Below are 14,208 nucleotides of genomic sequence, written 5' to 3' on the forward strand. Positions count from 1 at the left end.
CGGAAGTAGAAACACAAGCATTTCCCTACACCCACAATAGCATCTGCTATACACGTGTACGTGACCAATAGGATTTGATTTCATTTAGGGGCAGGATGAGAACTAGAGGAGTGGTGTTGAACCTGGTGGAAATGTTGAACATACATGAAGTCGAGAAATGTTTTGACAAAAAGAATCATTGGAAAAAAGGAAAGCTGTAATGTAGCTGCAAGTTCTTGAACTCTTGTATTGATACCATCTCTCTCAGGGGACTTACCCAACTGTGAAACTGCTCAAAGTACCAAAGTCAACAAAGTGTAAAAGGCATAAGTAATGGCAGTAGGTTCTGAGAAATAACTAACCTGAATCAAGCTTCTACTTCCTCTTCTGTGCTGTACTCACCAACGGTATTCTCCCTCTCACACACCCACAAGCACACACACATGCAAAAAAGGGTTTGCTTTCATTTGAATTATGGATATTTCTCACCAAGGGGTTTTCCTCACTAGAATACACTGGAAATAGGACAAATCTGGATTTCTTAGAAAGGCAGATTTCTGACAACATGCAGGTATTAATAGAACTATCCTCCCTCTTTCCCCTTTCAAAACTGCATCATGTGCATCAATATATCTCGTATACCTTTATCGTAAATAAGAATAGAATGTTTCTAAACACTTCTGCATTAAAGTAGATGCTACCATGACTACGGATAATCCAGAATGAATCGTGAATAATGACCAGTGAGAAAGTTTGATGCAAAAATATCATAACCCCCCCAAACATGCTAACCTCCCCTGTTGTAATGGTGAGAGGTTAGCATGTCTTGGGGGGGTATGATATTTGTGCATCTAACTTTCTCACTTTCTCATACCCCCCCATTATTCATTCAAGACTATCTGTAATCATGGTAAAATCCACATTTGGTCCACAGACACTCCAATATGTCCACAGACTGTGCAATCACCGTCACACTCCACACTGCCCTGTCCCATCTGGACAAGAGGAATACCTATGTAAGAATGCAGTTCATGGACTATAGCTCAGCATTCAACACCATAGTCCCCTCTAAACTCATCATTAAGCTTGAGGCCCTTGGTCTCAACCCCGCCATGTGCAATTGGGTACTGGACTTCCTGACGGGCCGCCCAAGTGGTGAATGTAGGAAACAACATCTCCACTTCGCTGACCTTCAACACTAGGGCCCCACAAAGGTGCGTGCTCAGCCCCCTCCTGTACTCCCTGTTCACCCATGACGGCGTGGCCATGCACGCCTCCAACTCAATCATCAAGTTTGCAGACGACAACAGTAATAGGCTTGATTACCAACAATGACGAGACAGCCTACAGGGAGGAGGTGAGAGCTCTCGGAGTGTGGTGCCAGGAAAACAACCCCTCACTCAACATCAACAAAACAAAAGCAGAAGATCGTGGACTTCAGGAAACAGCAGAGGGAGCACCCCCTTATCCACATCGACGAGACAGCAGTGGAGCAAGTGAAAAGTTAAATTCCTCGGCGTACAAACTGAAATGGTCCACTCACAAAGACAGTGTGGTGAAGAAGGCGCAACAGCGCCTCTTCAACCTCAGGAGGCAGAAGAAATTTGTCTTGTCACCTAAAACCATCAAACTTTTACAGATGTACAATTGAGAGCATCCTGTCGGGCTGTATCGCCGCCTGGTACGGCAACTGCACCGCCCACATCCACAGGGCTCTCCAGGGGGTGGTGCAGTCTGCACAACGCATCACCGGGGGCAAACTGCCTGCCCACCAGGACACCTACAGCACCCGATGTCACAGGAAGGCCAAAAACATCCTCAAGGACAACAACCACCCGAGCCACTGCCTTTTCACCCCGCTACTATCCAGAAGGCGAGGTCAGTACAGGCGCATCAAAGCAGAGACCGAGAGACTGAAAAACAGCTTCTATCTCAAGGCCATCAGACTGTTAAACAGCCATCACTAACACAGTGAGGTTGCTGCTTACATACAGACTTGAAATCATTGGCCACTTTAATCAAATCGGTCACTAGTCACTTTAATAATGCCACTTTAATAGTGTTTACATATCTTGCATTCCTCCTCTCATATGTATATACTGTATTTTATACCATCTATTGCATCTTGCCAATGCCGCTCTGTCATTGCTCATCCATATATTTATATATTCTTATTCCATTCCTTTACTTAGATGTGTGTATTAGGTATTGTTGTGGTATTGTCATTGTGGAATTGTTAGATTACTTGTTAGATATTGCTGCACTGTCGGAATTAGAAGCACAAGCATTTCGCAACACTTGCAATAACATCTGCTAACCATGTGTATGTGACCAATAACATCTGCTAACCATGTGTATGTGACCAATAACATCTGCTAACCATGTGTATGTGACCAATAACATCTGCTAACCATGTGTATGTGACCAATACAATTGGATTTGATTTAATGCAGAAGCGACTCCAAAATGACAAAATACATTATTTACCATTCATTTCTATTGGGCACAAAATATTTTGAAACAACCAAAAAACAGCAAATGCATCCAACAAATGTGTAGTCACAAGCATGATGTAGTCATTTTGTGCAAGGAATATGGAACTAAATAGTTAACGTTTTACTACAAGTAAATTTATCAAAATACTTTTGGTCCCCTAAAATGTGGGGACTTTGTATAAAAAGTGCTGTAATTTCTAAACGGTTCACCCGATATGGATGAAAATACCCTCAAATTAAAGCTGACAGTCTGCACTTTAACCTCAGTGATTGTGTCATTTCAAATCCAAAGTGCTGGAGTATAGAGCCTAAACAACAACAAAATTGTCACTGTCCCAAAACTTTTGGAGCTCACTTAAGTAGAGACCAATATTTCCCTCCTTTCTTCTTCTGAATATACTTAGTATTGGCTGGGACAAGCATCGACATGCAGGGATTGTCAGGGAGGGAAGAGTGGATGAAAAGTGAAAGAGGAGAAGAGGGGGGATTTTGGGAGGAGGCCAGCACCTTGAGAAACTGAAAGAGTGAGTGAGTAGGGTCAGACAGAAGATGTGTTCATAAAGAAGACATTAAACCCAACATGACTGAATGAGTAATCGAATGAATTGATGACATTGTCATTAAACGTGGAAAGCCTATGGCTGATAAGTTACTTAATACAAACAAGTGCAAGATCATATACTGTACATTCACTGAGACAAGTGGAGACTGACATTCCTCTTAAGTTTTACTTCTCCAAAAACAAATCACATATTCTGCTCAACATCCTATTTGTCATAATAACCATGTAAGCAGCAATGCAGGCAGTGTTAGGTTGTTTTTGTTAAAATTATAAATTGACTAAATGTATCAGTTTCACTTAAAGTCAAAAAGTTTGACAGTAATACCGTATATAATTCAAGACAGTTGGAAACAGTTTTTTGATGTCCCAATACCGTGGCATAGGGTCTATGGACTGACATATAAAACAATAATTGACAAATCAATCCAGGCCAGCAGGCAGCCTAGTGGTTAGAGCATTGGACTAGTAACCGAAAAGTTTCAAGATCGAAACCCCGAGCTGACAAGGTAAAAATCTGTTTTTCTGCCCCTGAACAAGGGCCGTCGTTGAAAATAAGAATTTGTTCTTAACTGCCTAGTTAAATAAAGGTAAAATAAAGAGTTGGAGTTGAGATCAGAATGAATAGTGGAGTGGACGCTGTGGGTAAAGATCAAGCACTTGGGGAAATTAGGAATACATCTATAAATATTTAACTACAGGTACCATAGATGTGAGCGAAGTAGAAGTATTGCTGTTAGTTTCCTCCAGTTAGGGTAAGGATGGTAGAGATTACAATATTAAAGTTGTTTTCTGTTTCAAGCTCTTATTCACAACATTTAATGAATACAGAATGTCCACAAATGACAGATCATTGTTGCAGGCCCAAACGCTAGTATGAACTATGGATGGGTGTACATTTAATGTTACTTCTTGGCTAATTAAGGTATAAAAGTAGGATGGAATAACAACTAGTATTCACATGCTTCTCTCTACAGTGTATTTGGTTCCCCATTGTGGTCTCATATTGGTGTCAGTGGAATATCTACTGAAACCTGTTATTAGAACCAATTTTACAGTATGTTCTATATCAGCGTAATAACTGACTATCTTGTTACGGAATTGTCTGAGGATATTATTCAGAATTTCTATCATTCATTCATTATTATGTGAATACTTACAGCAGACCAATATGACATCTGAATACTTTATTTGGAGAGTAAAAAGTAAGTGCAAGTGTGAATCATGTTCCATTTGATTTTGTTAAAAATAAAGTTAAGCAAATCAGTAATATAAATGATGAGAGATTGCAAAAAATTGTGACACGTATGCCTGACATCACTTGTCGTGACAGCCAATGGAATTAAAGTCATTGGGTTACAATATAATACTTTCTCACAAAACAAACGGACAGTTACTAATGCACACAAAATCACTACTGCAAAACAATTGTGCACATTTCAAAAGACAAATGTCAAAATAACACAAAAGACATATTGAAATCTTGGTATGTGAGAACCTAGAAGGTTCATTCAGAATGTTCTATTTTGAACTGCATGCATGCCCCAAATTCCCCCTGTTCACTATAAAGGGAATAGAGTGCCAATTGGGATCCATCCAGTGTCAATCACTTCCATCTCCTCTTTTGTTTTCTGCTGCCCCTCTAGGACACATATTCAGTACATGCTCTTGCTACTGGCGATCAGGCTCAGCTGAAACAGTCCATACTGGCTTTGGCCCTCTCCATTTCATGGAGAAAGTTGTAAAACTGGGGGAGGGTCAACTCTAAAAAAATTAATTAAAAAAAGAACAAAAAAAAACAGAACAAATCTGTGAATGATACCAAGAACAATAAGCAAAGTGAACCAATGACATACTGACTGGGGTACAGTAAGAGTTAGAGACTCACCCATGTAGACATTTTCAGTTGAGTTCCCCTTTCTGATGACCAACTTAAGCTGGAAGAGACATAGATATATTTTCAAATAGTGCAGTAGAAAACAGCAATGTGCCAATGTCTTTGAAATATTAGACATTGGTGAGGACAGATTGTGTATATTGTGCTAGTACTAAACATATGCTCATGCTATGATCATTCAGAGTGCTACTTTCACTGTGTGTGGACATACTTTTGTCAACACATTAAAGCGGCTGAAGGGGAGAAATACAGTATTAGCAGTCCGCAGGAATTTTGACAAGTAGGAAGACAGACCACGAAAACTAACGGCTAAGTCTGTTGTCATAGCGATCTATCACACCTTCATCGGTCAGTCAGTTAGTCCATAAAGCTGTAACATTCATAATTCACACTTCTTACAATAAAATGTTACTGTCCATCAATCCTTATTTTAACCTCTACGCTATGGGTTTATAGTCTAGACAGTAGATACACACTGAATCCATATTGTATTAGCCATATTTGAGAACCTGGTCAATCTATTCAGAAAGTATTCACACTCCTGGACTTTTTCCACAATTTGTTTCATTACAGCCTGCATTTAAAATGGATTGAATAGAGATTGTGTCACTGGCCTACACACAATACAGCAGAATATCAAAGTGGAATTATGTTTATTAGAATAAATTACAAATTAATAAAATATGAAAAGCTGAAATGTCTTGAGTCAATAAGTATTCAACCTCTTTGTTATGGCAATCTTAAGATCAGGGGTAAAAATGTGCTTAACAAGTCACATAATAAGTTGCATGGACTGCAATAATAGTCTTTCAAAAATAATTGTAAACACTATCTCATCTCGCTACCCCACACATACAGATAATTGTAAGGTCCCTCAGTCGAGCAGTGAATTTCAAACATTGATTCAACCATAAAGACCAGGGAGGTTCTCCCAATGCCTCGCAAAGAAGGGCACCTATTGGTAGATTGTACATATATATATTTTTAACCAGACATTGAATATTGAGCATGGTGAAGTTATTATTTACACTTTTGATAGTGTGTCAATACACCCAGTCACTACAAAGATACAGGCGTCCTTCCTAACTCAGTTGTCGGAGAGGAAGGAAACCGCTCAGGGATTTTACCATGAGGCCAAGGGTGACTTTAAAACAGTTACAGAGTTGAATGGCTGTGATTGGAGATAACTGACTCCACAATACTAACCTAAATGACAGAGTGAAAAAAGTGAAAAGAAGAAAGCATGCACAGAATAAAAATAATCCAAAACATGCATCCTGTTTGCAATAGGGCACTAAAGTAAACCTGCCAAAAATGTGGTTAAGAAATGTACTTTTTGTCCTGAATACAAAGTGTTATGTTTGGGGCAAATTTAACAACACATCACTGAGTACCACACTTCATATTTTCAAGCATAGTGGTGGCTGCATCATGTTGTGGTATGCTTGTCATCGGCAAGGACTAGGGAGTTTTTTAGGATAAAAAGAAATGGAATAAAGCGAAGGCAAAATCCTATAGGAAAACCTGGTTCAGTCTGCTTTCCAACAGACACTGAGAAACAAATTCACCTTTCAGCAGGACAATAACCTAAAACACAAGGCCAAATATACACAAGGAGTTGCTTACCAAGACGACATAAAATGTTCTTGAGTGGCCTAGTTACAGTTTTGACTTAAATCAGATTGAAAATATATGGCAAGACTTGAACATGTCTGTTTAGCAATGATCAACAACCAACTTGACAGACCTTGAAGATTAAAAAAAAGAAGAAAAAAAAGAATAATGTGCAAATATTGTACAATCCAGGTGTGCAAAGCTCTTAGAGACTTTCCAGAACGACTCACAGCTGTAATCGCTGCCAAAGGTGACATGTATTGACTCAGGGGTGTAAATAAATATCTAAATGAGATATTTCTGTATTTAATTTTCAATAAATTAGCAAACATTTCTAAAAACATGTCTTCACTATCATTATGGGGTATTGTGTGTAGTTGGGTGAGATTGTTTACAAATTTAAATCAATTTTCAATTCAGGCTGTAACACAATAAAATGTGGAATAAGTCAAGGGGTATGGATATTTTCTGAAGGCACTGTTCATTTATTCTATATGTAATCATGATGGCAACAAATAATACCTGTAGAAAGGTGTTTCCAACTTTCTGAAGTTCACTCGTCCCCACGGTCACTATGGAGACAGACAACATTCAATCACAATGCCTTATTGTCCATATTGTAATTGAACTGCACTTTTAACTATCAAGAGAGGGAGGCACTTAGCTTGGCTTCAGCCAAGTGCTCGAGACACGTGGATTATAGACATGCGCAGATGCCTGAGCAATAATAGGCATGCCTGAGCAGTAATTTGTTAAATGAAGATTGCACTTAGCATACTCACGTATAGTACTTAGCATAATCGTTACTTAGCATAGTGAATACTGATTGGTTGAGTCATTAGGCCACTGTTAAATCTTTCAGTTTAGACCACTCACTGATCACAAACATTTTATGTATCGTTGTACACCTAATTACAACAGATAACTTAATGAGTCTAAAGCCAACAAACCACAATAGCATGCTCTGCTCATGTTGTCGTGCCCAGAGACATATATTAAGAGAGTTAGGTCAACTTTTAGAATTTTGAATATTGTTCTAATTTTAGACTTTCAGTTCCATAACATGGGGAATATTTAAACAGTGCTATGTTAATGGAGAGCTTCCCTGGCTTTGCCTGACGACTCAAACGGAATGCTTCCTCTGCTCTATGTTCGCTACATACTTCAGTGAGACTGCCATCGTTGAAGTAGTTTGTGATGATGGTTGTTGTACAAAACAAAGTAATCAGCGATTGGATCCTCTAAGCCAGGTATTCCCCAGAGGTATGCGCAATGCCGTCTGGGGTACGCCAAATAAAAAAAGTGATTTTTTTTTCTTCAACAAAAAATATTTTTCTTAACAAATGTCATACAGTACATTTATATTTTCCAACAGGGCTATACATTTAGGTGAGGTTTTTCTCTCGCCTGAGTAGCCTCATTTCACTGCCAACAAAATTAAACCATCTAGTGTTCAGCGAAGTAAAAACAATGTCAAATACAGGTAGCCTAGTTAAATAATTAACATCACATTAACCATTACTCTCGCGGGAAAACTTCACTCTTGCACAGACATTTAGAAATGAAACATGACCATTTGAAAAATAAGCCACGGGAGTTTGAGGAAGAATAAAGACAACTTTCGAGTAGTAAGACGTATAAAAGCAACAGATACCATTAATAACAAGGGGCTAGAAGCATCTTATACGGTGAGCTACTGAGTGGCTAGGACAGGCAAGCCCCATACTATTGTGGGGGACTTAATTCTTCTTGCTGCCACAGATATGGCTGGGACAATTCTGGGGGAAAAGTTTTTAAAAACTATACAGACAATGACTTCATCAAACAACACTGTTTCACGACACATCAGTGACATGGCAGGAGATGTTTTGAAACAATTACTGCTTATCATACAAGCCAGTGAATTATATGCGTTACAGCTGGACGAGTCAACAGATGTGGCGGGCCTGACATAGTGGAGTGGTAACGCGCGTGAAAGCAGTTGCTCCCGACGCCACTAGGGTACACTGCAGCATCCACCGAGAGGCTCTTGCTGCCAAGGGAATGCCTGACAGCTTGAAAGATGTTTTGGACACTACAGTGAAAATGGATAACCTTGTTAAAGGAAGGCCCCTGAACTCTCATGTATTTTCTGCACTATGCAATGATATGGGCAGCGACCATGTAACGCTTTTCCAACATACGGAAGTGCGCTGGTTATCAAGGGGCAAAGTATTGACAGGTTTTTTAAATTGAGAGCCGAGCTTAAAGTTTTCACTGACCATCATTTTCACGTGTCTGACTGCTTGAATGATGACGAGTTTCTCACACGACTGGCCTATCAGGGTGATGTTTTTTCTCGCCTGAATGATCTCAATCTAGGATTACAGGGACTTTCTGCAACTACTTTCAATGCGCAGGACAAAATTGAGGCTGTGATTAAGAAGTTGGAGCTCTTTTCTGTCTGCTTTAACAAAGACAACACACAGGTCCTTCCATCATCGTATGATTTTTTTGTGTGCAAATGAACTCAAGCTTGTCAAATGTGCTATGGCGAAGCACCTGAGTGAGCTGGGTGCGCAATCACGCAGATACTTTCCCGAAAAGGACGACACAAACAACTGGAGTCGTTATCCCTTTCCATGCCCTGCCTCCAGTCCATTTACTGATATCTGAACAAGAGAACCTCATCGAAATTGTAACAAGCGGTTCTGTGAAAATGTAATTTAAATCAGAAGCCACTGCCAGATTAATGGATTGGGCTGTGCTCAGAGTATCCTGCCTTGGCAAAACTTGCTGTTAAGACACTGATGCTCTTTGCAACCACGTACCTACGTGAGAGTGGATTCTCAGCCCTCACTAGCAGGAAAACTAAATACAGGCACAGAATGTGTGTGGAAAATGATTTAAGACTGAGACTCTCTCCAAAACAACATTGCAGAGTTATGTGCATCCTTTCAAGCACACCCTTCTCATTAACCTGTGTTGAGTTATTCACAATTTTTGATGAACAAATAAGATTTAAAATGTAAAATGGCTAAATAAAGAGCAAAATTATTGATTATTATTTGTGCCCTGGTCCTATAAGAACTCTGTCACTTTCCACAAGCTGGGTTGTGACAAAAACTCACTCATTCTTATGTTTAACAATGAAGGCAGTGGTTCCCAAACTTGTTATAGTCCCGTACACTTTCAAACATTCAACCTCCAGCTGCATACAATGAAGGCAAAAAACAACATGAGAGTGCGCTGACCCTAGAGGAGGTAAGCAGCTGGAGGTTGAATATTTGAAGGGGTACTGGACTATAAAACGTTTGGGAACCACTGCTCTGCGCAATAACATTTTCAAAACGTTGCTTTACCCACGTGTGTTCTGCCTCTGTCTCAACCCGGAGAAGAAACTAAAGTCCGTGGGTGTGGCGTAGAATTTGGCCCGGAGCAAGAAGCGTTCATGTAAATGCATCATAATGTAGAAACTGCATTGGCCCAACTCTCTAAATACATGGCTCTGTTCATGCCTATTCAAGTGTATAGAGCAATTTAGTGGCCTTTGTACATCTCAACGAGAAAAGAGAAAGCTGTGCCTCCCCAAAGACAAGCTCCGTATTGCCCCCTCTCTCTCTCCCCTTCACCCTCATCCTTCATGGAGAGGACCAGGAATAGGGTAATTCATCCATCCCAAATGCACACTATACACAACATCCATCTATCTATAATACGATGAGGGTTATTTACAACGGCAATTCTATCCTTGCCCCCTATTCGTAAAGTATCTCAGAGTAGGAGTACGGATCTAGGATCAGGTCCATCCTGGTCATATAATAAGTATTCATTATTATCTAAAAGGCTAAACTGATCCTAGATCAGCACTACTGTTCTTACAGGCCCTGGTCTTCTGTTCATAAGATGTCAGTCCCTGATTAAGTCTTACCACCAAACTTCCACTCCATGTCCACCAGCTGGTTGACCATCAGTGTCTGTCCTACAGCCAGCCTGGACAACACAGGGTAGTGGAGGCTCCACTGAAAAAAATATATATATATAAAAAGTCAATCAATTACCTTTTTTCTCAATTCAGAACTGTACTTAAATAGAGTACTGACACAGCATGGAGGATATGATATCAAATATACCTGTTGTGAAAAATGGTCTGCCTTGTCTTCACTGACTCCTAAAAATTAAAACATTATACAACATTATCTATGTTGCGCAGTCACACTGTAAAACTCATTAATAATGAGGACTGTGGAGACAGGAGTATGAATTAGCTTTGATACATACAGCATATGGTACTTCATATTACAACAGACCTAAAGTGAGAAGGTCCTCTTTGACTTGGTCTTCTGTCAGATTTTTCTTCAGGGAACCTAGAATTTAAAAAAAATCTTGGTTTGAGTTAAATTATACAACACTTTATCCCTTTTGAGTAAATCCATTTGAATTCAATCACCTTTTGACACCACCACTTTTGATTTGAATGAAACCCTACATACAGTTGAAGTTGGAAGTTTACATACACCTTAGCCAAACACATTTAAACTCAGTTTCACAATTCCTGACATTTAATTCCAGTAATAATTCCTTGTCTTAGGTCAGTTAGGGTCACCACTTTATTTTAAGAATGTGAAATGTCAGAATAATAGTAGAGAGAATGATTTATTTCAGATTTCATTTCTTTCATCACATTCCCAGTGGGTCAGACGTTTACATACACTCAATTAGTATTTGGTAGCATTGCCTTTAAATTGTTTAACTTGGGTCAATAGTTTCAGGTAGCCTTCCATAAGCTTCCCACAATAGGTTGGGTGAATTTTGGCCCATTCCTCCTGACAGGGCTGGTGTAACTGAATCAAGTTTGTAGGCCTCCTTGCTTAGACACACTTTTTCAGTTCTGCCCACAAATGTTCTATAGGATTGAGGTCAGGTCTTTGTGATTGCCACTCCAATACCTTGACTTTGATGTCCTTAAGCCATTTTGCCACAACTTTGGAAGTATGCTTGGGGTCATTGTCCATTTGGAAGACCCATTTGCGACTAAGCTTTAACTTCCTGACTGATGTCTTGAGATATTGCTTCAATATATCCACATAATTTCCCCTCCTCATGATGCCATCTATTTTGTGAAGTGCACCAGTCCCTCCTGCAGCAAAGCACCCCCACAACATGATGCTGCCACCCCCATGCTTCACGGTTGGGATGGTGTTCTTCGGTTTGCAAGCCTCCCCCTTTTTCCTCCAAACATAACAATGGGCATTATGGCCAAACAGTTATATATTTTTTTCATCAGACCAGAGGACATTTCTCCAAAAAGTACGATATTTGTACTCATGTGTAAAGAAGAAGTTACAGGTCTGTGAGAGCCAGAAATCTTGCTTGTTTGTAGGTGACCAAATACTTATTTTCCACCATAATTTGCAAATAAATTCATTAAAAATCCTACAATGTGATTTTCTATGATTTTCTTTTTCTCATTTTGTCTGTCATAGTTGAAGTGTACCTATGATGAAAATTAGAGACCTCTCTCATCTTTTTAAGTGGGAGAACTTGCACAATTGGTGGCTGACTAAATACTTTTTGCCCCACTGTATGTCGCGCTGCATGGGGCAAATGGTAGTCACACCAGATACTGACTGACTTTCTGATCCACGCCCCTACCTTTTTTTTTTAAAGGTATCTGTGACCAACAGATGCATATCTGTAATGCCAGTCATGTGAAATCCATAGATTGGGGCCTAATTTATTTATTTAAATTGACTGATTTCCTTATATGAACTGTAACTCAGTAAAATCTTTAAAATTGTTACATTTTGCATTTACATTTTTGCTCTCTATGGTGGTAACAGTATGGACCAGAAAAAAAAAGACATTTTCCTTTATATACCATATATCTAAGATGTGTGATGGAATCTTTACAATATTTTGGTGTATGTGTATTTCATGTTGTACACATTTGAAGCTAAATACAAAAGTTGTTTTTTAAAAATCTGCTTATTTGTGAGTGCTCGGTCAGTCTCACCATGGGGAAGCAGCAGGAGGCTCTTCATGAGGTTCCTCAGTGGGCCTGCACTCATCCCATTCTCTCCTGCAAACTCACTCAGCTGATGCAGGAACCTGTCCGCCTGCATACACAACACAATGAATGAAACACCAGTCAAGTGGCTGTCTGTCCACACAGCACACCATGAATGAAAAAGCTCTTCAAATAATATATTAAATAAGTCTTATTCCTCCCTCCCCCCAAAAATAAAAACTAGCACTTGACTTTTCCTACTTGCACTGACTTTGCTGATAACGGCTTTATTGAGGAAAACATGCATTACTACAACTGTGATATGTGGTTCTCTCACCTAGCTGTCCTAACATGAATGCACTGACTAAGTCGGTCTGGATAAGAGAGTCTGCAAAATTACTAAAATGTCAAAAATAAGTTCATGCATGGGTGTGTTTACCTCTTTTGGCTCCAACAGGAAATTGAAAAGAATCTCAGTCAGACTTGTGAATTGCTACAGGGGAACAGTTTAAAATGTGTTTATTGGCCTCTTCAATACAGTAATTGCTATTTTGCCACAGATCTACTTTGTTGACATGTAAGGCAGGTAAGACCTAATTGGAATTATGAATCATGTGACACTTGCTAGTCATGTGACCCGGGATGTTGACTCAGGCCAGAGAGGATGAGACAAAGTGAGAGGTTTTACTCTGCCTAAAATCTGTCTATGAAAATATGCCCACAAAGTGAGGAATTTTTTGTATTGAGGTCAATGAGAGAGTTGAATTTGGTCAACAAAAAATATAATTGCTAATTTGCTACGTGAGGCTTATTTGATCTAATAAAAAATTCATAATGGTTAGGTTGTTACGAATGCACTGATATAAGTGAGCATTTCTGCAACTTGTTGTGCCCGTTTTCATAGAGAAAAATAGAGGACTCATCATGGATATAACCCGTTTTAGCATAGACATTGCCATTTAGGGATTCCACCATTTGAAAGTAGTCAACCGGTGGGGATTCCTATGAGTTGGGAGCAATCAGTCAATGAAGAAAAAAATGTAATACTTTAAATAAAATGGAGATGGCCTCAATGGCGCTGCCCATTTTGTCACAGACACTATAATGACACCGATACAAAGAGGAGTCCTCCATCTCTTAGACCGGTTCTTTGCTCGTGTATCTGCCCAGTCTGATCTCGCCTCCTCTAGCCTGCCTTCCATCTTTGAGGACATGTATTTCCATTGTTAGAGCAGTCACTTGACTATCTTGTCAATATAATAGACAATCTTTGCTAAGGAACAAATGTCTATCTTTGTCGACACAAATGTGTTATCTTCATTTTGCAACATTGTATCCTACTAAAAACAGCATGATTCTATAACAGTTTGACTACTACCGATATGTCAATTCATTTGTTCCTGAGCAAAGCTTGTCTATTATCTTGACTACAAGCATACAGCTAAGATTTGCATGCAATTCACTGTTCTTATCTAACGCTCAAAACGAAAATTTCGAGTTATTGAATGCTCACCTGTTCGTTGAATTTGTTCAAGTTCTGAAAGTCATTGCTCACAGAATCTGGTAAAGTATCTTTGGTAAATTGCAGTTGCAACATTATAGCTGTCGGCCTGGAAATGTTTACTTTAGTGGCTACTTCCGTGATGGTATACTCAAATGAAGCTATCTTGCTATT

The 14,208-nt window shown here is 39.4% G+C and overlaps 1 protein-coding gene across 2 annotated transcripts; it reads right to left on the reverse strand.

Annotated features, from left to right (window-relative positions):
- Positions 1–4,205: 4,205 nt before the first annotated feature.
- commd7 (COMM domain containing 7) lies at positions 4,206–14,208 on the reverse strand. Of its 2 annotated transcripts, XM_024384682.2 has the most exons (9): positions 14,047–14,206; positions 12,973–13,026; positions 12,540–12,642; positions 10,834–10,890; positions 10,657–10,694; positions 10,455–10,545; positions 7,067–7,116; positions 4,922–4,970; positions 4,206–4,797 (listed from the first exon to the last, which is right to left on the reverse strand). In XM_024384682.2, exons 1-9 carry the CDS (start codon positions 14,128–14,130, stop codon positions 4,721–4,723), a joined length of 603 nt encoding a protein of 200 aa, XP_024240450.1. In that variant the 5' UTR covers positions 14,131–14,206; the 3' UTR covers positions 4,206–4,720. The 2 variants fall into 2 exon arrangements, with proteins under 2 accessions (XP_024240450.1, XP_024240451.1); XM_024384683.2 differs by lacking the exon at positions 12,973–13,026 and having other exon boundaries at positions 14,047–14,208.

This window comes from Oncorhynchus tshawytscha, linkage group LG22 (genome assembly GCF_018296145.1).
Source record: "Oncorhynchus tshawytscha isolate Ot180627B linkage group LG22, Otsh_v2.0, whole genome shotgun sequence".
NCBI lineage: Eukaryota > Metazoa > Chordata > Actinopteri > Salmoniformes > Salmonidae > Oncorhynchus > Oncorhynchus tshawytscha.

Excerpts from the sequence above, each read along its gene's own strand:
- commd7 (XM_024384682.2), bottom strand. The coding sequence starts at position 14,130 with ATGTTGCAACTGCAATTTACCAAAGATACTTTACCAGATTCTGTGAGC. Across the intron at positions 10,891-12,539 it reads CCTCCTGCTGCTTCCCCATG|GTTCCCTGAAGAAAAATCTG; the intron begins GTGAGACTGACC and ends TTTAAATTCTAG. Across the intron at positions 10,695-10,833 it reads AGAGGACCTTCTCACTTTAG|GAGTCAGTGAAGACAAGGCA; the intron begins GTCTGTTGTAAT and ends TTTAATTTTTAG.